Below are 21490 nucleotides of genomic sequence, written 5' to 3'. Positions count from 1 at the left end.
TTGCATTTCCTAATGATGTTGAAAATCTTTTAATGAGCCTTTTTGCCATCTGTGCGTCCTCTTTCATGAAGTCTGTTCAAATCTTTTGCCCATTTTATTTTATTTTTTTCTTTTGCCCATTTTAAAATCAGATAATTTTTCCTGCTGTTGAGTTTTGAGAGTTCTTTATCAGTTTTGGATACAAGTTCTTTCTTGGATGTGTGATTTGCAAATGTTTTTCCCAATTGGTGGCATGTCTTTTAATTCTCTTAAAGTGTTTTGCAATGTTTTTATTTTGACAAAGTTTATCAATTTTTCTATAGTTTGTGCTTTTTGTGTCTTATCTAAGAGTATTTGCTTAGGGCTTCCCTGGTGGCTGAATGGTGAGGAATCAGCCTGCCAATGCAGAAGACACGGATCTAATTCCTGTCCAGGAAGATCCCACGTGCCGTAGAGCACCTAAGCCTGTGTACCATAACTACTGAGCCTGCACTCTAGAGCCTGGGAGCCGCAACTCCTGAGCCTGCACTCTAGAGCCCGGGAGCCACAACTCCTGAGCCGGCCTGCCACAAATACAGAAGCTCTAGAGCCCATGCTCCCGAATAAGAGAAGCCACTTCAGTGAGAAGCCCACGAGCCACAACTAGAGAAAAGCCAATGAAGACCCAACACAGCCAAAAATAAATAAATAAACATTTTTTAAACTTGAAAATAAAAAAAAAGTTTAAAAGAAGCTTCCTTTAAGGGAGGAGCTATTAAGGGTATATGTATACCTATGGCTGATTCATGTTGCGGTTTGACAGAAAACAACAAAATTCTGTAAACCAATTATCCTTCAATAAAAAAATTAATTTAAAAAAAGGACAATTGCTTAGCCGCAGGTCTTGAAGGTTTTCTCCCCATATCTTTTTCTAGAAGTTTTAGGATTCTGTGTTTTACATTTAGATCTGTGATTCTCTTTGAACCAATTTGTGTATAAGGTGTGAGGTTTAGGTCAAGATTTATTTATCTCTTGACTATTGCTATCCAGTTGTTTTCACATCATTTGTTGAAAGGACTGTCTTTCCTGCATTGAATCCCTTTTGCATCTTTATCAAAATCACTCACACACATTTGCACAGATCTATTCTTGGCTCTCTCTGTTTCCCTTTTGTCCCGTTGGCCTATGTGTCTATCTCTGGACAAAGCCATGCTATCTTGAATATTGTAACTTTATAGTAAGTCTTAAAATCAAACAGAATAATTCCTTTAGCTTTATTCTTCTTTTGCAATTGTTTTAGTCATTCTAGTTTCTTTGCTTTTCCATATAAATTTTAGAATTTGCTTTATTCTATCAACAAAAAAAGTTTGCTATGATTTTTACTGGAATTATGTAAAATCTATGGATCACTTTGGGGAGAACTGGCACATGTACTTTGTTGACATTGCCAATTTACTTTATTAGTTCTTCCTTGATTTCTTTCATCAGCATTTTTAGCATAAAGATAATGTACACATTTTTGTAAATTTATACCTGAATATTTCATTCTGGGGGGGAGTTACTATAAAAGGTTGGACCATAAAGAAGGCTGAGTGCCAAAGAAATGATACTTTCAAGTTGTGGTGTGGAGAAGACTCTTGAGAGTTCCTTGGATAGCAAGGAGATCAAACCAGTTAGAACTAAAGGAAATCAACCCTGAATATTCATTGGAAGGACTGATGCTGAGGCTGAAGCTCCAATACTTTGGCCACCTGATGTGAAGAGCCAATTCACTGTAAAACAGTCTGATGCTGGGAAAGATTGAGGGCAAGAGGAGAAGAGGCTGGCAGAACATGAGATGGTTAAATAACATCACTGACTCAATGGACACGAGTTTGAGTAAACTCCAGGAGATAGTGAAGGACAGTGGAGCCTGGCGTGCTGCAGTCCACAAAGTCCCAAAGAATCAGGCACAACTTAGCAATTGAACAACGACTATAAAGGATATATTGTATTAAATATTGGCTTCTAACTGTACATTGCTAGTATCTAGAAATACAATTGACATGTTGTATGTCACCCTTGAGTCTCATGACTTTGCTGAGCTCACTATTAATTCTAGAGATTTGGGGGTTTTGGGTAGAACTCTTGTGTTTTTGTATGTAAACAAATATGTTGTCTGTGAATACAGACAGTCTTATTTTTCACTTTCTCTTATATGTTAAATTAGTTTCCTAACTGCTGTGACAAATGACAATGAACTTGGTGGATTACAGCAGAAATTTATTCTCTTGTAGTTCTGGAGGCTGGGAGTTTGCAATCAGCATCCCTGGGCCAAATCAAGGTGTCGGCAGGATTGCACTGCCTTTCGAGGCTCCAGAGAATTCATTTCTTGCGTCTTCCAGCTTCTGGTAGCTGCTGGCTGCTGGCATTTCTTGACCCGTGGCCACTTCACTCTGGTCTCTGGCTCTGTAGTCACATTGCTTCCTCCTATTTTGTTTATGGGGGCTCCCCAGGTGGCGCTAGTGGTGAAGACCTCACCTGCCAATGCAGGAGACAGAGAGAGAGAGATGCGCCATTGATCCCTGGGTTGGGAAGATCCCCTGGTGAAGGGCGTGGCAACCCACTCCAGTATTCTTGCCAGGAGAATTCCATGGACAGAGGAGCCTGGCGGCCTTCAGTCTACAGGGTCGCAAAGAGTGTGAAGGGACTTAGCATGCTCACATTCTGTCTTTGGACCCTCTTTCTGCCTCTCTTTTGTTTGTTTTTGTTTATATTTTCTTGGCTGTGCTACATGGCATGTGGGATGTTAGTTCTTCAACCAAAAATTGAACCTGTGCCCCCTGCATCGCACACAGTCTTAACTACTGAACTGCCAGGGAAGTACCTCTGCCTCCCTTTTACAAAGATACATGTGAGTGTATTTAGGACCCACCAGTTAATACAGAATTATCTCTTCATTTTATGAATCTTGACTTGATCACACATACAAAGACTCTTTTTCCTTATAAAGTAATGTTTGCAGATTCTAGGAAATAGGACCTGGTATCCTTAAATGGCCATCACAGCCTACAATACACATCCTCTTTTGGGTTATTTGAGCATTCTTCAGGGTTTTGAGCTACCTTTATTTCTATGTACAGTTTTTTTTTTTTTTCCTTTTCATGGATGCCTTAGGGATTATAAAATAGGTATCAAACTTTTTACAGTCTACTTAAACATTTGGCCTCTTCAGGTGGAATAAAGAAACCTTACCATCATAGAGTATCTTTTACTCTTTCCCTTCTGTGTATCATAAGCATCTTGTAAGTAATCTACGTACATAGGAAACCACATCAGACAATATTATAGGTTTTGCTTTCAGTCATTACACACACTTTAAAAGAATTCAAGAGAAAAATAGTCGGATATTTACCATTTCTATTGCTCTTCCTCCATTCCTGATATTGCAAGTTTCCTTTTACTCTAAGTTTTCTTCTGACTGAGAAACTCTGTTTTGTTTTGTCTTATTATTTTTTATTAGTTAATTTTTGTTGCATATAGTTGTTCTGACTGAGGAACTCTTAACAGTTCTTTTGGAGCAGTCTGCTGATAACAAATGCTGCTGGTGCTTCTTCATTTGAAAATATCTTTATCTCATTTTCAGTCCTGAGGATATTTTTATTCACTCCTGGGATGTACCTGCTATTTTAAGTACTTAAAAAGAATGTTGCAACACTTCTTTCTAGCCTCCAAGGTTTCTGATAAGAAATCCAGTTATTGAAATTATTTTTCTCCTAGAGGTAATGTATCATTTTTTCTCCAGCTGCTTTCAAGATTTTTTTGGTTTTGTTTTCATTTCAAGATGTTTGATTTTGTTGTGGGCATGGATTTCTTGGTGTTTATTGTTTGGAGTTCACCAAACTTCTGAAACTTGCACATGTGTAGAGCTCCCCGCCCCCACAATGTGAAGACTTTTTCAGCCATTAAATCTTCAAGTATTTTTCCATTCCTGTATTCTTCCTTTTCTCCTTCTGGAATGGTATTAAGGATAGATCTTTTATTATAGTCCCACAGGTCCCTGAGACTCTGTTCTCTTTTTTTTCAGTCTATTTTCTCTCTCTGTTGTTCAAGTAGAGCAATTTCCATTGCTCCATCATCCAGCTCACTAACTCTTACCTCTGTTTCCCCCATCCTAATGCTGTTGATTTTTCTTTTGATCATTGTAATTTTTAGTTCTAAAATTTCCATTCTCTTTAGTATCTTTTATTTCTGCATTAAAACCTATTACTTTACCTTTTGTTTCAAGATGGTTTATGATCACTTGTTAAAGAATTTTTTTTACATTTTTAAAAATAAATTTTATTGGAGTATAGTCATTTCACAATGTGTTAGTTTCTACTGTACAGTAAAGTGAATCAGCTATACATATACATACATCCCTCCTGCCCTCCTTTTTTATTTTGGATTTCCTACCCACGTAGGTCACCACAGAGCATTGAGTAGCATTCCCTGTGCTATACAGTAGGTTCTTATTAGTTATCTATTTTATACATAGTATCAATAGTATATATATATATATATATATATATATTTGTCAATCTCAATCTCAATATATAGTATATATTATATATGCCAATTGACATTATATATGTCAATCTCAATAGTATATATACCTGGCAATCTCAGTCCCTCCCAACCCCTTCCCCCCTTGGTGTCCATGTGATTGTTCTCTATATCTGCTTTGCAGATAAGATCATCTCTACCATTTTTTCTGGGCTTCCCTGGTGACTCAGACGGTAAAAAATCTACCTGCAATGCAGGAGACATGGGTTTGATCCCTGGGTCAGGAAGATCCCCTGGAGAAGGGTATGGCTACCCACTCCAATATTCTTGCCTGGAGAATTCCATGGACAGAGGAGCCTGGTGGGTTACAGTCCATGGGGTTGCAAAGAGTTGGACGTGACTGAGCGACTAACACTTTTACTTACCATTTTTCTAGATTTCACATATATTCATTAATATACGTTATTTGTTCTTCTCTTTCTGACTAACTTTACTCTGTGCTATCAAAGGTGTTTTAAAACTTTTGCCAAATAATTCCAACATCTGTGCCATTTTTCATTGGCATGTGTTGATTGTCTTTTTCTACACAGGTTATATTTCCCTTGCCCTTCATGTGCTGAACTTTAAAAAATTACTTTCTGGACATTTTTGTTTTTGTACCTCACAGCCTGTGGGATCTTAGTTCCCTAGCCCGGGATCAAACCCCAGGCCTGAGTGGTGAGAGTGCAGAGTCCTAAACACTGGACCACCAGGGGATTCCCCATTTCCTGGGCATTTTGAATATTATGTTATGAGATTCTGGGTCTTTTTAGAATCCCACTGAAGAATGTTAATATTTTCATTTCAGCAGTGAGTATATCTGGCTTTTGGGCTGCGTGGCAGCTCACCTTTCGTTCACTGCGGTTTCAGTGTCACTTTGGCCTCAAAGCCTGTGCAGCTCTGTTCTGCTCTGTCCCACATACGCACCACACAGTGGCCAGTCTGACATCTGGAGCTTATTTACTTGCTAGTTCAGTTCTCAGAGTGTTTTGTGTGCTGATGAGCATTAGATCCGTGTATGCACACCTGGGGTTGAGCCCAGAAGTTCATAAACAAGTTTATGGGGTTCCCTCTCCATGACCTCCTTGGTACTCTCTGGTTCCTCAGGGCTCCGTTTTCCATCCTTGGTCTGCTGCATATGACTCCAAGGACAAGCAGTTTGAGGACTAGGAAAAAAAATTAGACTCACCAGCTGTTTGGTGGTACTCTAAATTCTGGTCTTCTTCCCTAGTCTCTCTACTATGATTTTTCAGTTCCTCAAATTGCTTCTCCATTTGTTCTGCCCAGGAGTTGTGGCTACATTCAGGATTATTGTGAGGACTAAATGAGATGCATGGAAAATACCTCGTAGTGCCTGGCACATAGTACATGCTTAATAAATACTGGTTATTATGATTCTTTGGACAGAGATTTCCAAGGGGCACATGTACTTAAGAGTAAGAAGAACAGTAAAATATTATTCTGACAGTACAATAGACATAGGAGGGAAGGGGTAATTTGAGATACATGTAAAGAAACCGAGAGACGTGTAGGGAGGGTGCCCTGATGACCATAAGTCTAAGGACGCTGTAAGAATGAGGAATGGGATGATGAAGGAATGCTTGTCCAGAGACAAATACAAAGGGTAGCATTTAATAAATGTCAGTATGCTCAAATCCCAGTATAACGTGAGGCTTGCAAATAATCTGATGAAGATGTGAACAGAGAAGGCAATGGCACTCCACTCCAGTACTCTTGCCTGGAAAATCCCGTGGACGGAGGAGCCTGGTAGGCTGCAGTCCATGGGGTTGCTGAAGGTCAGACACGACTGAGTGACTTCACTTTTGCTTTTCACTTTCATGCATTGGAGAAGGAAATGGCAACCCACTCCAGTGTTCTTGCCTGGAAAATTCCAGGGACAGGGGAGCCTGGTGGGCTGCCATCTATGGGGTCACACAGAGTCAGACACGACTGAAGTGACTTAGCAGCAGCAGAAGATGTCAAAGGCTCTTTTTAGCTACACTCAGCATTTGAGGAGACAGATAACTGGTGTGGGGAAGAAAGCTTTGATGTTCATAAATGCAAAGAGAAAGCAGCCCTACCTGCCTCCCAAATTCCCGTCTTCTCTCTGAATTGGGAAGGACACAGTTGTGAGACATGTGAAACTACAGAGGACAAAAGAGATGTCAGAAAAGCATAAATGAGCAAATGTCCACATTTTAAAAATAGAAATAATGATTGTGGAAACTATAGAATTTAAGATTGATATAAATCCAAGTTAAAATGTGAGAAAAAGCGATTCATAGTAGTTTATGAGCAATTAGAAAAAGATGGTCACAGGACATCCCTGGTGGTCCAGTGGCTAAGACTCCACACTCCCAATACAGGGGGCCTGGGTTTGATCCCTGGCCAGGGTTACATGCTGTAACCAAAGATCTCGCATGACGTGACAAAGATGGAAGATCCTGCATGTCACAAAGTAAGACCTGTCACAGCCAAATAGCTGCTGCTGCTGAGTCACTTCAGTCGTGTCCGACTCTGCGCGACCCCATAGATGGCAGCCCACCAGCCTCCCCCGTCCCTGGGATTCTCCAGGCAAGAACACTGGAGTGGGTTGCCATTTCCTTCTTCAATGCATGAAAGTGAAAAGTGAAAGTGAAGTCACTCAGTCGTGTCCGACTCTAGCGACCCCATGGACTGCAGCCTACCAGGCTCCTCCATCCATGGGATTTTCCAGGCAAAAGTACTGGAGTGGGGTGCCATTGCCCAAATAGCTATACCTACCTAAATATGTTTTAAAAGAAAGAAAGAAAAAGATGGTCACTAGGAGCCTGTCTGTGTTCACTATGGCTATCAGATCAGATCAGTCCCTCAGTCGTGTCCGACTCTTTGCGACCCCATGAATCACAGCACGCCAGGCCTCCCTGTCCATCACCAACTCCCGGAGTTCACTCAGACTCACGTCCATCGAGTCAGTGATGCCATCCAGCCATCTCGTCCTCTGTCGTCCCCTTCTCCTCTTGCCCCCAATCCCTCCCAGCATCAGAGTCTTTTCCAATGAGTCAACTCTTCACATGAGGTGGCCAAAGTACTGGAGTTTCAGCTTCAGCGTCATTCCTTCCAAAAAAATCCCAGGGCTGATCTCCTTCAGAATGGACTGGTTGGATCTCCTTGCAGTCCAAGGGACTCTCAAGAGTCTTCTCCAACACCACAGTTCAAAAGCATCAATTCTTCGGTGCTCAGCCTTCTTCACAGTCCAACTCTCACATCCATACATGACCACAGGAAAAACCATAGCCTTGACTAGACGAACCTTTGTTGGCAAAGTAATATCTCTGCTTGTGAATATGCTATCTAGGTTGGTCATAACTTTCTTTCCAAGGAGTAAGTGTCTTTTAATTTCATGGCTGTAATCACCATCTGCAGTGATTTTGGAGCCCAGAAAAATAAAGTCTGACACTGTTTCCACTGTTTCCCCATCTATTTCCCATGAAGTGATGGGACCAGATGCCATGATCTTCGTTTTCTGAATGTTGAGCTTTAAGCCAAGCTCTTGCTAAACTAATCTTACTTCCTTTCTTAATCAGATTACTGGAATACTAAATACTTGATATATCTTGATTTTGGCCCACAGCTTCCAGACCCTTAGGATATCCTTATGTACAAGCTAGAGGAATATGAGTTAAATGATAGTCTATTAAAGAGATTCTCAAATATTCGAATGAAAAGTTTTAGACCCATCAGTTGGGTTCTAACATATAAAGACATAGGTGGGACTTAACAATTTGTAAAATGCTACAAACATGTGAGGTGACTGAATCGATATTCTTAGAGATTTGGGGGACTTGAGGTAGGTGGCAATGGCACCCCACTCCAGTACTCGTGCCTGGAAAATCCCATGGATGGAGGAGCCTGGTAGGCTGCAGTCCATGGGGTCGCACAGAGTCGGACATGACTGAACGACTTCACTTTCCCTTTTCACTTCCATGCATTGGAGAAGGAAATGGCAACCCACTCCAGTGCTCTTGCCTGGAGAATCCCAGGGACAGGGGAGCCTGGTGGGCTGCCGTCTATGGGGTCGCACAGAGTCGGACACGACTGAAGCGACTTAGCAGCAGTAGCAGCAGAGGTAGGTGGGATGTGTATATGTATGTATAAGTTGGTTGAAACAGTTCGTGGAGAAAAAGACGTGGTAGGAGTGTCAACTGAGCAAGCATTCAATGTAAATCAAATTTGCATCATATTCTTTCAGTCATTTCTTCAAAAAACCATTATGTGGCTGTCATAAAAGCAAATTCCGTTTACCTTGCTTGTAAAAGTGTAGAGTCCAGAGCAGGACAGCAATGGTGGCCCGACACTAGTGATGAGAAAACACCCGGGCCCTGTGCTCATCCCGTGAGATGCCTTGGAGGGGAGAATTACACATTTAAAAGGAGCTACCAGGTTCAAGGTGGCACAAGAGCTGGAAGCTGCAAGGTGAGAAAAATGGCAGTCTGTGAAGGCTGATCATCTGGAGAAAGACTAAGTAGGGATGTGAAACTCATCTTTACACTTGTTAAGAGCTGTTGTCTGGATACTTTCATATGTTCATGCTCTACTCCTTAGGCAGCAAAAGTTATAGGATTAATAGCCAGGAAGTATACGAAATTGGATGTCAGCCAGTCTCTTACCGTCTAACCAGCTCCTTTTCCAGTCCCTAGACACACAGAAATGAGCAGGACAAGACCCCTTTCTGACAGAGTCAGCACTCCATAAATTCAGGTTCCACATAAACAAATGGCCCGATAGGCAATGGTTCTTCCAAGAGTAGATAGAAGAACTGGATGCCTCTGTGGCACTGAGCTCCCATCTCTGGAACATAAAAGGAAACACGCTCAGGTTCTCTTTAAGGGTCTAAGGCTGGGCTGATGGTGTTTGGAGGTGGTGTTCTGCTGGCAACCAAGAATAAGGATGCCTGTTTCCCCAGACAAGCAAAGAGGCTAGCCAAAGAAGAGTCTGAACTGTGTTCAAGGAGAAAAGCAGAAATTCAAAGCCAGAGAAGTGGCTCTGAGCATCAGATACACCAGAGCCACGAACTATCATCGGGAGGACAATTCAGGACAGAAGGGCAGAGCAGCTACAGGGCCGAATAGTCATGGAGCATGATGTGACCCTGGTTAAAGATGGCAGTCTGGTAGGTAAGTGGATAAAGAAGATGTGGTACATATATATACAATGGAACATTACTCAGTTGTAAAAAAGAATGAAATAATGCCATTTGCTGCATCATGGATGGATCTAGAGATTATTATACTAAGTGAAGTGAGTCAGAAAAAGAAAAACATACTATAGATATCACTTATTTGTGGAAGCTAAATATGATACAAATAAAGTTATCTACACAACAGAAATGGACTCACACACATAGAAAACAAAGTTGTCATTGCCAAGGAGGAGGAGAGTGGGGGAGGAAAGATTTAGGAGTTTCATATTACTAGCTTAATGCTATTATATATGGAATGGATAAACAACAAGGTCCAACTCTGTAGCGCAGGGAACTGCATTCAATACCCTGTGATAAACCAAAATGGAAAAGAATATGAAAGAGAATATATATGTACATATATATGGGCTTCCCTGGCAGCTCCGTGGTAAAGAATCCATCTACCAATGTAGGAGACATGGGTTCAAACTCTGGGTTGGAAAGATCCCATGGAGAAGGGAATGGCAACCCACTCCAGTGTTCTTGTCCTGGAGAATCCCATAGAGGAGGCTCGCAGGCTACAGTCCATGGGGTCACAAAGAGTTGGACATAACTAAGTGATTAACACAATTCATTAGATCAGTTCATTTCATGTAAAACTGAATCACTTTTCTATGCTGCAAAAAGTAACACAACTTTGTAAATCAACTATACATCAATGACTTTTTTTTTAAAGGTGGCAGTCTAGGAAGAGGTCTGAGAATAGTGCCAGAAGTTGGGGTCTGTGAGGGGCTCCAAGTGATCTTGAACTTGAGATAGAACTGGACTAAGGCTGGATGACCACCTGTGGGGGTCATTAGGGATGGAACACATGCCAGACATCCTCCATCTGCCTCTCCATCTCTTATTCTCCACCCTTCTCAACCCTACTCTGGGCCGAGAAAATTGATCTACATGACTTGTATCACACCTGGAGCCAGGAATCCTGGAGTGCAAAGTCAAGCGGGCCTTAAGAAACATCACTATGAACAAAGCTAGTGGAGGTGATGGAATTCCAGTTGAGCTATTTCAAATCCTAAAAGATGATGCTATTAAAGTGCTTTACTCAATAACCCAGCAAATTTGGAAAACTCAGCAGTGGCCATAGGACTGGAAAAGCTCAATTTTCATTCCAATCCCAAAGAAAGGCAACGCCAAAGAATGTTTAAACTACCGCACAATTGCACTCAGCTCACATGCTAGCAAAGTAACGCTCAAAATTCTCCAAGCTAGGCTTCAACAGTACCTGAACTGAGAACTTCCAGATGTTCAAGCTGCATTTAGAAAAGGCAGAAGAACCCGAGATTAAATTGCCAATATCCATTGGATCATAGAAAAGCAAGAAAATTCCAGAAAAACATCTACTTCTGCTTCATTGACTATCCTTTGACTGTGGATCACAAAAAAATTGTGGGAAATTCTTCAAGAGATGGGAATACCAGACCACCTTACCTGGCTCCTGAGAAATCTGTGCACAGGTCAAGAAGCAACAGTTAGAACTGGACATGGAACAATGGACTGGTTCCAAATTGGGAAAGGAGAATGTCAAGGCTGTATATTGTCACCTTGCTTGTTCAACTTATATGCAGAGTACATCATGCGAAATGCCAGGTTGGATGAAGCCCAAGCTGGAATCAAGATTGCTGAGAGAAATATCAATAACCTCAGATATGCAGATGACACCAACCTTATGGCAGAAAGCAAAGAGGACCTAAAGAGCCTCTAGATGAAAGTGAAAGAGGAGAGTGAAAAAGCTGGCTTAAAACTCAACATTCAAAAAACTGAAGATCACGGCATCTGGGCCCATCCTTTCATGGCAAATAGATGGGAAAACAATGGAAACAGTGACAGACTTTATTTTCTTTGTCTCCAAATGACTACAGATGGTGATTGAAGCCATGAAGTTAAAAGACACTTACTTCTTGGAAGGAAAGCTGTGACAAACCTAGACAGCATATTCAAAAGCAGAGACATTACTTTACCAACAAAGGTCCATCTAGTCAAACCTATGGTTTTTCCAGTAGTCATGTATGGATGTGAGAGCTGGACCATAAAGAAGGTTGAGAACTGAAGAACTAATGCTTTTGAACTGTGGTGTTGGAGAAGACTCTTGAGAGTCCCCTGGACAGCAAGGAGATCAAATCAGTCCATCCTAAAGGAAATCAATCCTGAATATTCATTGGAAGGACTGATGTTGAAGCTGAAGCTCCATACTTTGGCCACTTGATGCAAAGAGCTGACTCATTGGAAACGACCCTGATGCTGGGAAAGATTGAAGGCGGGAGGAGAAGGTGACAACAGAGGATGAGATGGTTGGATGGCATCACCGACTCAATGGACTTGAGTCTGAGCAATCCCCGAGAGTTGGTGGTGGACAGGGAAGCCTGGCATGCTGCAGTCCATGGGGTCCCAAAGAGTCGGATACGACTGAGTGACTGAACTGAACTAACATCAGAGGAATTCTTGCCCTTTGGATCCAGTTAGGTTCGGAGAACAGGAAGCCCCACTTAGAGATCAGAGACAGGGAGAAGAATAAGGTGGAATATCCCTGCCCCTTGCCTGCCTTCTTGTGAGATCACCTTGGGGTTTCTGTGTTCCTTGATGAAGGTCACGGCTCCTCTGAAGGTGTTCCTGAATACAGAGTTCTCTCTTCCAGGATCCAGTAGTCCCTCCCTTCTCTCTTCCCTCACAACCTAGAGCTAGTAACAGCTGAACTTCACAGTAATACAGAAAGTGAGAAACAGATGTGGGTAGAGATAAAACAAGACTGGCCATGAGTGGATCGCTATTAGAGCTGGATGACACGAACATGGAGGTACTTTATACTATTGTCTCTCAGTTCAGTTCAGTTCAGTTCAGTCGCTCAGTCGTGTCTGACTCTTTGCGACCCCATGAACTGCAGCACGCCAGGCCTCCCCGTCCATCACCAACTCCCGGAGTCTACCCAAACCCATGTCCATTGAGTCAGTGATGCCATCCAGCCATCTCATCCTCTGTCGTCCCCTTCTCCTCCTGCCCCCACTCTACTTTTGTATAATTTTGGAATTATTAAATGTGAAAAGTTAAAAGAATAGTTAATTCACAAGTTACTTGCTGGAACTTCTGTGTGGTCCATTGGTTGACTCTGTGCACCCAGTACAGGGGGCACAGGTTTGATCCCTAGTTGGGGAAGATCCCACATGCTGCATGGTGTGGCCAAGTAAAATAAAATAAAATAATTACTTGCTGATACAGTAAAACTCATCTATTATTGCTGGATGCCACTGATATCATGAAGGAGGTCTGTGTGAAGGTTTCAGAAACATGATAGAAGAAACATATTGAAATAAAATGCAAATGAAGAATGCTATTTTTATGAAGGTCGAATCAAACAGCATGTTCAATGGAAAATATCAAGATGATATTATTCAGAATGTGTGTTTAGAGTATTCTTTCATGGATCAAGAAAAAAGCAAACAAATATATTACATTTATCTTTTAAAATATGTTATGAGTGGACCTTGCTTCTAAACCTAGAGAAGGGAATGGCTACCCACTCCAGTATCCGTGCCTGGAGAATTCCATGGAGAGAGGCTACAGTTCATGGGATCAGAGTTGGACACAACTGAGTGGCTAACACTTGCTTCTAAATAATCTGGGATAGGAAAGAACTAGAGATTACAGATGAAGCAAGACTGGCTGTGAATTTATATTTGTTGAACTGGGAGGATGGAGACATGGGAGTTGGTTACATTATTTTTTTATAGTTTTATCTATGCTTTAAATATCTCCATAGAGTGGTTTCAAAACATAAAACATAAACTGCATGTCCAGAATGTGACCATTTTCAGACTTAGAGAATGAATTTATGGTTACTAGGGAGAAAGCATTGGGTGGGAGGGACAGAGAGGGAGTTTGGGATGGACAGGTACACACTGCTATCTTTAAAATAGATAACCAACAAGGACCTACTGTATAGTACAGGGAACTCGACTCAGTATTCTGTAAGAGCATAAATAGGAAAAGAGTTTGAAAAAGAATGGATATTTATACAGGCATAACTGAATCACTTTGCTATATATCTGTAACTAACACATCAATGTTAATCAATTATATCCCATAGAAAATAAAAAAATTTTAAATGTGACCATCTTACGTTAAGTATGTATTAGCTTTTATGATTTTAGGAAGTGTATTATGTTATTTCTCATTCACTTCCTTAGATTCTGCAATTTCTAACATGTTCTTCCATTTCTTTCCTCTCCCCACAACCCTTAGTTTTGTCTGCTATATGGAACCAAGCTTGTGTTCCAGGAGCGAGCCTGGTATCTGGAACATAAATATTTGACTCCCATGACCAGCATGAGGATTAGGCGTCAGGTAAGAATGCCCCCGGGGTGCAGAAGAAGCCCTTCATATCTCAGTTGTCAGCTCTTTGCTTTTTTAGAAAACACTCCTGCCAATCTGTTGGTGGTGGTTTCTACTCGTGAGTTTTTATGCCTCTGGGATTTCACATATGTGTTTTCATTGCCTACCGTGATCATATTACACTTCAGAGTTTAAGTGACAAGGAAGTGATTCACAGTTTTGTCTTTTTAAAAAAATTTTTAATTGGAGGATAATCGCTTTACAATGTTGTATTCCTTTCTGCTGAACAACAACATGAATCAGCTGTAAGTGTACACATATTTCCTCTTTCTTGAGCCTCCCTCCCACCGTTGGGTGAATTTCTAATGTGTAATGGATAGGAGGGAATCAAAAGTGTTGCAAAAAGATTAAAAAGAGGTATGAAATAATTTTCATTTTCTTACTTCTTACTAAAGCCTATTAAGTCATTCTGTATATTTGGAAAAAAGGCCTGGTGGTATTTTGTCGGTGGTTGCAATTGGAATTCAGTACGACAGCCGCAGAGCACCTGGAAATGAAGATGGATCCAGCGAATCATCACCAAGATGCCGCTCTAGAAAAGGACCATCAGACAAGCATAACCATCCAGAAGCATTTTCTGGATTTCCCCTTTCTTCCAGGCACCCTGTTAGATGCTGAAAAATGCACACAAGTATATTGTCAGTCTCTGTATTCAAGGGAGCCTATTATAGCTCGGGACACAAAACTGCCTTTATTAACACAAGTAACACAAGAAAATGGAGGTCTTTAATGAACTTGACCACAGGAATAATTTTAGAGTTCAGTGGACACTTAGGAGTTAATGGGCTTTCCTGGTGGCTCACACAGTATAAAGAATCTGCCTGCAATACAGAAGACCCGGGTTTGATCCCTGGGGTTGGGAAGATCCCCTGGAGAAGGGAATGGTAACCCACTCCAGTATTCTTGCCTGGAAAATTCCATGGACAGAGGAGCCAGACAAGACTGAGAGACTAACACCAGGAATTAATGGTGTTCTTTGCTCAACCTTGAAGAAGGGAAAATTCACAGTGGAGGAATTCAAATGAGGAAGAAATGCAAGTGAACCTCAGATGGGGTTGTTGTCGTTGCTCAAGTTGCTCAGGCATGTCCGACTCTGCAACCCCATGGACTGCAGCACGCCAGGCTTCCCTGTCCACCACCAACTCTCGGGGATTGCTCAGACTCAAGTCCATTGAGTCGGTGGTGCCATCCAACCATCTCATCCTCTGTTGTCACCTTCTCCTCCCGCCTTCAATCTTTCCCAGCATCAGGGTCGTTTCCAATGAGTCAGCTCTTTGCATCAAGTGGCCAAAGTATGGAGCTTCAGCTTCAACGTCAGTCCTTCCAATGAATATTCAGGATTGATTTCCTTTAGGATGGACTGATTTGATCTCCTTGCAGTCCAAGGGACTCTCAAGAGTCTTCTCCAACACCACAGTTCAAAAGCATTAGTTCTTCAGTTCTCAACCTTCTTTATGGTCCAACTCTCACATCCATACATGACTACTGGAAAAACCAAAGCTTTGACTAGATGGACCTTGTCGGCAAAGTAATGTCTCTGCTTTTTCATATGCTATCTAGGTTTGTCATAGCTTTCCTTCCAAGAAGTAAGTGTCTTTTAATTTCATGGCTGCAATCACCATCTGTAGTCATTTGGAGACAAAGAAAATAAAGTCTGTCACTGTTTCCATTGTTTTCCCATCTATTTGCCATGAAGGGATGGGCCCAGATGCCATGATCTTCATTTTTTGAATGTTGAGTTTTAAGCCAGCTTTTTCACTCTCCTCTTTCACTTTCATCTAGAGGCTCTTTAGGTCCTCTTCACTTTCTGCCATAAGGCTGGTGTCATCTGCATATCTGAGGTTATTGATATTTCTCTCAGCAATCTTGATTCCAGCTTGGGCTTCATCCAACCTGGCATTTCACATGATGTACTCTGCATATAAGTTGAATAAGCAAGGTGACATTTAGTAAGCAGCCTTGACATTCTCCTTTCCCAATTTGGAACCAGTCCATTGTTCCATGTCCAGTTCTAACTGTTGCTTCTTGACCTGTGCACAGATTTCTCAGGAGCCAAATAAGGTGGTCTGGTATTCCCATCTCTTGAAGAATTTCCCACAATTTTTTTGTGATCCACAGTCAAAGGATAGTCAATGAAGCAGAAGTAGATGTTTTTCTGGAATTCTCTTGCTTTTTCTATGATCCAGTGGATATTGGCAATTTAATCTCGGGTTCTTCTGCCTTTTCTAAATGCAGCTTGAACATCTGGAAGTTCTCAGTTCAGGTACTGTTGAAGCCTAGCTTGGAGAATTTTGAGCATTACTTTGCTAGCGTGTGAGCTGAGTGCAATTGTGCAGTAGTTTAAACATTCTTTAGCATTGCCTTTCTTTGGGATTGAAATGAAAAACTGAGCTTTTCCAGTCCTATGGCCACTGCTGAGTTTTCCAAATTTGCTGGCATATTGAGTAAAGCACTTTAATAGCATCATCTTTTAGGATTTGAAATAGCTCAGCTGGAATTCCATCACCTCCACTAGCTTTATTCATAGTGATGCCTGGGGTTGGTGAAGTGAACAAAATCATAAAAATGGGAGTACTTAGGACAGATTAACTGAAGTCCAGTTTAACTGAAGTCTCAAGCAATAGAAAAACGTAGGGGTATGTCCAAGGAATATGGGAAAGAGCCTACTGAAAGAGCTCCCAGGGGCCAAAGCTGGAACACTTAGAGCAAGAAAATAGATAGTGTAGTTTTGGATTATAACCCAAAGTATAAAGTAACTAAACACAAGCCAGTAATCATGTAAGCAAACAGTTAAACAAGTAATATAAATGGGATAAAAGAGATAAAGTAAAAGTGTTAGTCACTCAGTCATGTCTGACCCTTTGTGACCTCATGGGCTGTAGCCCACCAGGCTCCTCTGTCCATGGGATTCTCCAGGCAAGAACTGGAGTGGGTCTCCATTCCCTTCTCCAGGGGATCTTCCCGACCCAGGGATCAAACCTTGGTCTCCTGCATTGCAGGCGGACTCTTTACCTTCTGAGCCACCAGGGGAGCCCTAAGTCTTCCGTAAAGAATTCCAAATGATAATGGCCCCTTCAGGAGCTTCATTTTCCTTCCCTTGATAATGAGTTGGACTTAGAAACTTCCTTCTATTTTAAAGAATCAAGTTTGGAAATGGAAAAGAGTTTCTTTACAGTGGAGAAATCCGTAGATCGCACGTTAACCACATGATTAGGGTTAATATCATCAGTAATAAGATATGTTAGTGATGTGGACCTCTGATACGATGTGATGAGAAGAGCACTTCTCTCTTCCCAGAACCCACGGCCCCAGTCCAATCATGAGAAAACATGTCACACAAAACCAAACTGAGGGATGGTCCACACAGTACCAGACTGGTACTCTTCAAACTGCCAGTTGGTGAAAAACCAGGAGGGACTGAGAAAGCATCCGCAGCCAGACGAGGAAGGAGCCATGGTGACTGAGTGCAGTGTGGCACCTGGATGGCGTCCTAGGACAGGAAAAGGATGTTCATAGAAAAACTGATAAATCTGAATCAAGTCTGCGTTAGTTAATTCTTGTTGTATAGTCGCTAAGTCCTGCCTGACTCTTTTGGGACCCCACGGACTATATCCCATCAGGCTTCTCAGTCCATGGAATTTCCCAGGCAAGGATACTGGAGTGGGTTGCCATTTCCTTCTCCAGGGGAGCTTCCTGACCCAGGGATTGAACCTGTGTCTCTTGTGTCTCCTCCATTGGCAGGCAGATTCTTTACCCCTGGCGCCACCTGGGCTACAGTCCATGGGGTTGCAAAGAGCTGGACACGACTGAAGTGACTGAGCAGGAGCACTGTACTCCAATAAAAATTATTTATTTCAAAAAAAAAAAAAAAAACCAAGCCAATCTCCCGAGCCTTTCCTGGCTGTGATAAGTTCCTGCTTTCTTTTGTCTGGAGCGTCAGTGTTAGCAGAGCTGGTCCACTTTCAGGAGCCAGTGTGATCCCCTATTCACACGCTTTCGTGTGAATGGCGGCTAATCCCCTGTAGGGATGGGGAAGCTGAGGCTGGTTTGTGACTGGGGTGGGGAGAGGGGAGGGCGAGGCTTCTAGACTCGGGTTTCCTGCTGTTCTAGCGTCCCCAGGCCTGAACTGTCGAATGGGGCGGTTCCACCTTTGTCCCTCACTGAGGGACCTTGGCTCAAAGGCGGTCTAGTGACGGTGCCCCCAGGGCTCCATCATAACAAGGCCCTCAGGAAAAGAGCTCTGTACTTGCCATTAAGTACTTGCGTGTCTAGAACAATCGTGTGCTTTGTTCTTGGAAAACTTACTGTCTGGGCCTTATCCCATTTCGGTTTTCATTAACCTTGATGTTTGTACTAATTTTGCTTTAGATAATTATCAGCATTGAGGAGGAACTATCAGCTGACTCTCATTTTCAGGAGGGAAAATCTTTCAAAATAAGTTACCAATCGTGTATCTCCACTAAAACCAACTTCATGTTGCTTAAAAACAGATGAAACAAAACAAAAACTTCAGCTTTATAAAATGACGGAGTTTTGTGTGTATGTTTTCCTGAATACAGGTGTCTGTGTCTTCTTTTTTATTATTAATTTTTTAATTTTAAAAGCATTTTTAATTGAAAGATCATTGTTTTACAGTATTGTGTTGGTTTCTGCCATACAGCAACATGACTCAGCCACAGGCACACATGTGTCCCCTCCCGCCTGAACCTGCCTCCCGCCACCCGCCGGGTCCCGCCCCTCTGGGTGGTCGCAGAGCCCCAGTCTGTGCTCTTTGAGCAAGCTCCCCCTGGCTGTCCGTTTTGCATGCGGCAGCGTGTGTTCTCGCCCTGCTCTCTCCACTCGTCCCCCCTTTCCCCGAGTGTACACAAGTCTGTTTTGTATGTCTGCGTCTCCACTGTTGCTGTTTAGTTGCTAAGTCGTTCCGACTCTTGGCAACCCTGTGGATTGTAGCCGGCCAGGTTCCTCTGTCCATGGGATTTCCCAGGCAAGAATCCTGGAGTGGATTTCCATATACTTCTTCAGGGGATCTTCCTGACCCAGGGATCGAACCCGGGTCTCCTGCTTGGCAGGCAGTTTCTTTACCACTGAGCATTGCTGCCCCGCAAAAAGGCTCATCAGTACCATCTTTCTAGATTCCATCAGTTTAGTTCAGTCCCTCAGTCGTGTCCGACTCTTTGCGACCCCATGAATCACAGCACGCCAGGCCTCCCTGTCCATCACCAACTCCCGGAGTTCACTTGGACTCACGGCCATCGAGTCAGTGATTCCATCCAGCCATCTCATCCTCTGCCGTCCCCTTCTCCTCCTGCCCCCAACCCTCCCAGCATCAGAGTCTTTTCCAATGAGTCAACTCTTCACATGAGGTGGCCAAAGTACTGGAGTTTCAGCTTCAGCATCATTCCTTCCAAAGAAATCCCAGGGCTGATCTCCTTCAGAATGGACTGGTTGGATCTCCTTGCAGTCCAAGGGACTCTTAAGAGTCTTCTCCAACACCACAGTTCAAAAGCATCAATTCTTTGGCGCTCAGCTTTCTTCACAGTCCAACTCTCACATCCATATATAACCACAGGAAAAACCATGGCCTTGACTAGACAGACATTTGTTGGCAAAGTAATGTTTCTGCTTTTCAATATGCTATCTAGGTTGGTCATAACTTTTCTTCCAAGGAGTAAGCATCTTAATTCATTGGCTACAGTCACCATCTGCAGTGATTCCATATATATGCATTAATATGCAATATTTATTTTTCTCTTTCTGACTTCCTTCACTCTGTAAAATGATGTATTTTAATGGAAAGGAATATTTGGCTTTGAGCCCTCCACCTTATTTTACACCAGCCCTTAAAGGAAACTAAGTTTTCGAGCTGGTTCGTTTTTCTCTTTGGAGTGTTTTCTCCCTAAACTCTCAGGCACAGCAGTCTTGCTCTGTCCAAGCCCACCGGTTTGGAAACAGTGGCTCTTGCTGATGTTCAGAGAAGCATGTACATGGACGTGTGGTCAGCTCTCACTCGGAAATCCTCGTGGGAGGAAGCTTTTCAGTCTATGTGGGTCGAGAGAACCACAGCCCAGCTGTGGCTTGCAGATCAAAAAAGACCCTATTCAACATAGTGAAAATAATACTTAGAAAAAATGTTGAATCAGGTTCTGCTTCCTGCCCTGAGCCCAGATCATGGAACCGTGTGAGAATGGGGGTTTTAAGGGGCCTTCAGGGAAGTGAGGGGGGGCTGTGTAACTGAGCACAGCAACGAGGAGGGGCACTCCTCTCCACCTCCCAGAGGGCACAGGAGGCTGCCTGTAAGGGGAGCCCAGTTAAAAACCCAAAACTCATTCAGGAAGAGAGAAAATAAATACTAATCATGACCACAGCCAAGCAGTCATGACATCTCCACAACATTTGCTCACACGGTACCCACAGCTGTTACGCCTTTACCCAGATGTTGCCTTGACGGCCGGCTTGAGTCCTGCCCACCCAGATGTTGCCTTGATGGCCGGCTTGAGTCCTGCCCAACCATTTGCTTCCTGAGTGCCCTGTTTCTGTTAGAGCAGTGTGTGAGTGGCCCCTCTTCCCACCTGAGTCCTTCTCTCATGCCTCTAGACCGATCGTTTGCATTTTGGTGTGTTAGGGTGAAACCCAGATTCACCAGCACCAGCCCAAGTCATGTTTTATACCCTCAACAGCAAGTGACACAGGGGTGGACCCAGCACTTAACAGCCTTAGTCTACCCCAGTAAAAGGAATCTTTCTTTTCCTCCTGGAATGAGAACTGCTGGGAGACTCAACCACAGCAAGGGAGGCAGGGGGAGCCGGTTGATGGAAAGTGATCTTGGCTCTTCTGCTATATTTGCTGAAGGCTAAAACAACCATTAAGATTTGGGTCTTAGGCTCAGTTTAGTCGATCAAATAGTTGCATGCACACGTGTTCAGTCACTTCAGTCACGTCCAACTCTTTGTGACCCCTGGACTATAGCCTGCCAGGCTTCTCTATCCATGGCATTGTCCCAGGCAAGAATATTGGAGTGGGTTGGGAAGATTGCCATGGGATCTTCCCAACCCAGGAATCAAACCCACATATCCCCAGGCTCCTGCATTGGTAGGCCAGTTCTTTACTGGGCTTCCCAGTTGAATCATTAAGGAGGAAAAACATTCAAGCGTGTTGACTGACAGATTCAAGTAGCTCTGAGTTGATGAAGTAGCTCTGAGTTCATGAAGCCACTAACACATCAATTTATTCTTAGGAAATGGGTTTGGAGTAAGAATGTGCAGAGTGGCAGATACCAAACCCCAAACTAGGACGACACTTGGCTCCTTCAAATTTAGAGGGTGGATGATCCTTATTTACTATTTCGAACTATGTGCAAGATAT

At 42.7% G+C, this 21490-nt stretch overlaps 1 protein-coding gene across 3 annotated transcripts in view; it reads left to right on the top strand.

The window, feature by feature from the left end:
• Positions 1 to 21490, top strand: part of ACOXL (acyl-CoA oxidase like) — a 339747-nt gene that overhangs the window by 299796 nt on the left and 18461 nt on the right. For 2 of the 3 annotated variants that reach the window (XM_002691158.7, XM_059891623.1), the window contains exon 18: positions 13979 to 14080. In XM_002691158.7, the coding sequence (XP_002691204.4) occupies positions 13979 to 14080 (102 nt within the window). Of the gene's footprint in view, positions 1 to 13978; positions 14081 to 14523; positions 15796 to 21490 lie in introns of those variants that run through there. The other variant, XM_010809768.4, reaches the window with a different exon arrangement.

The sequence above is a fragment of the Bos taurus genome, chromosome 11 (genome assembly GCF_002263795.3).
Source record: "Bos taurus isolate L1 Dominette 01449 registration number 42190680 breed Hereford chromosome 11, ARS-UCD2.0, whole genome shotgun sequence".
NCBI classification, from domain to species: domain Eukaryota; kingdom Metazoa; phylum Chordata; class Mammalia; order Artiodactyla; family Bovidae; genus Bos; species Bos taurus.
This window is presented reverse-complemented; position numbering and strand designations above follow the sequence as displayed.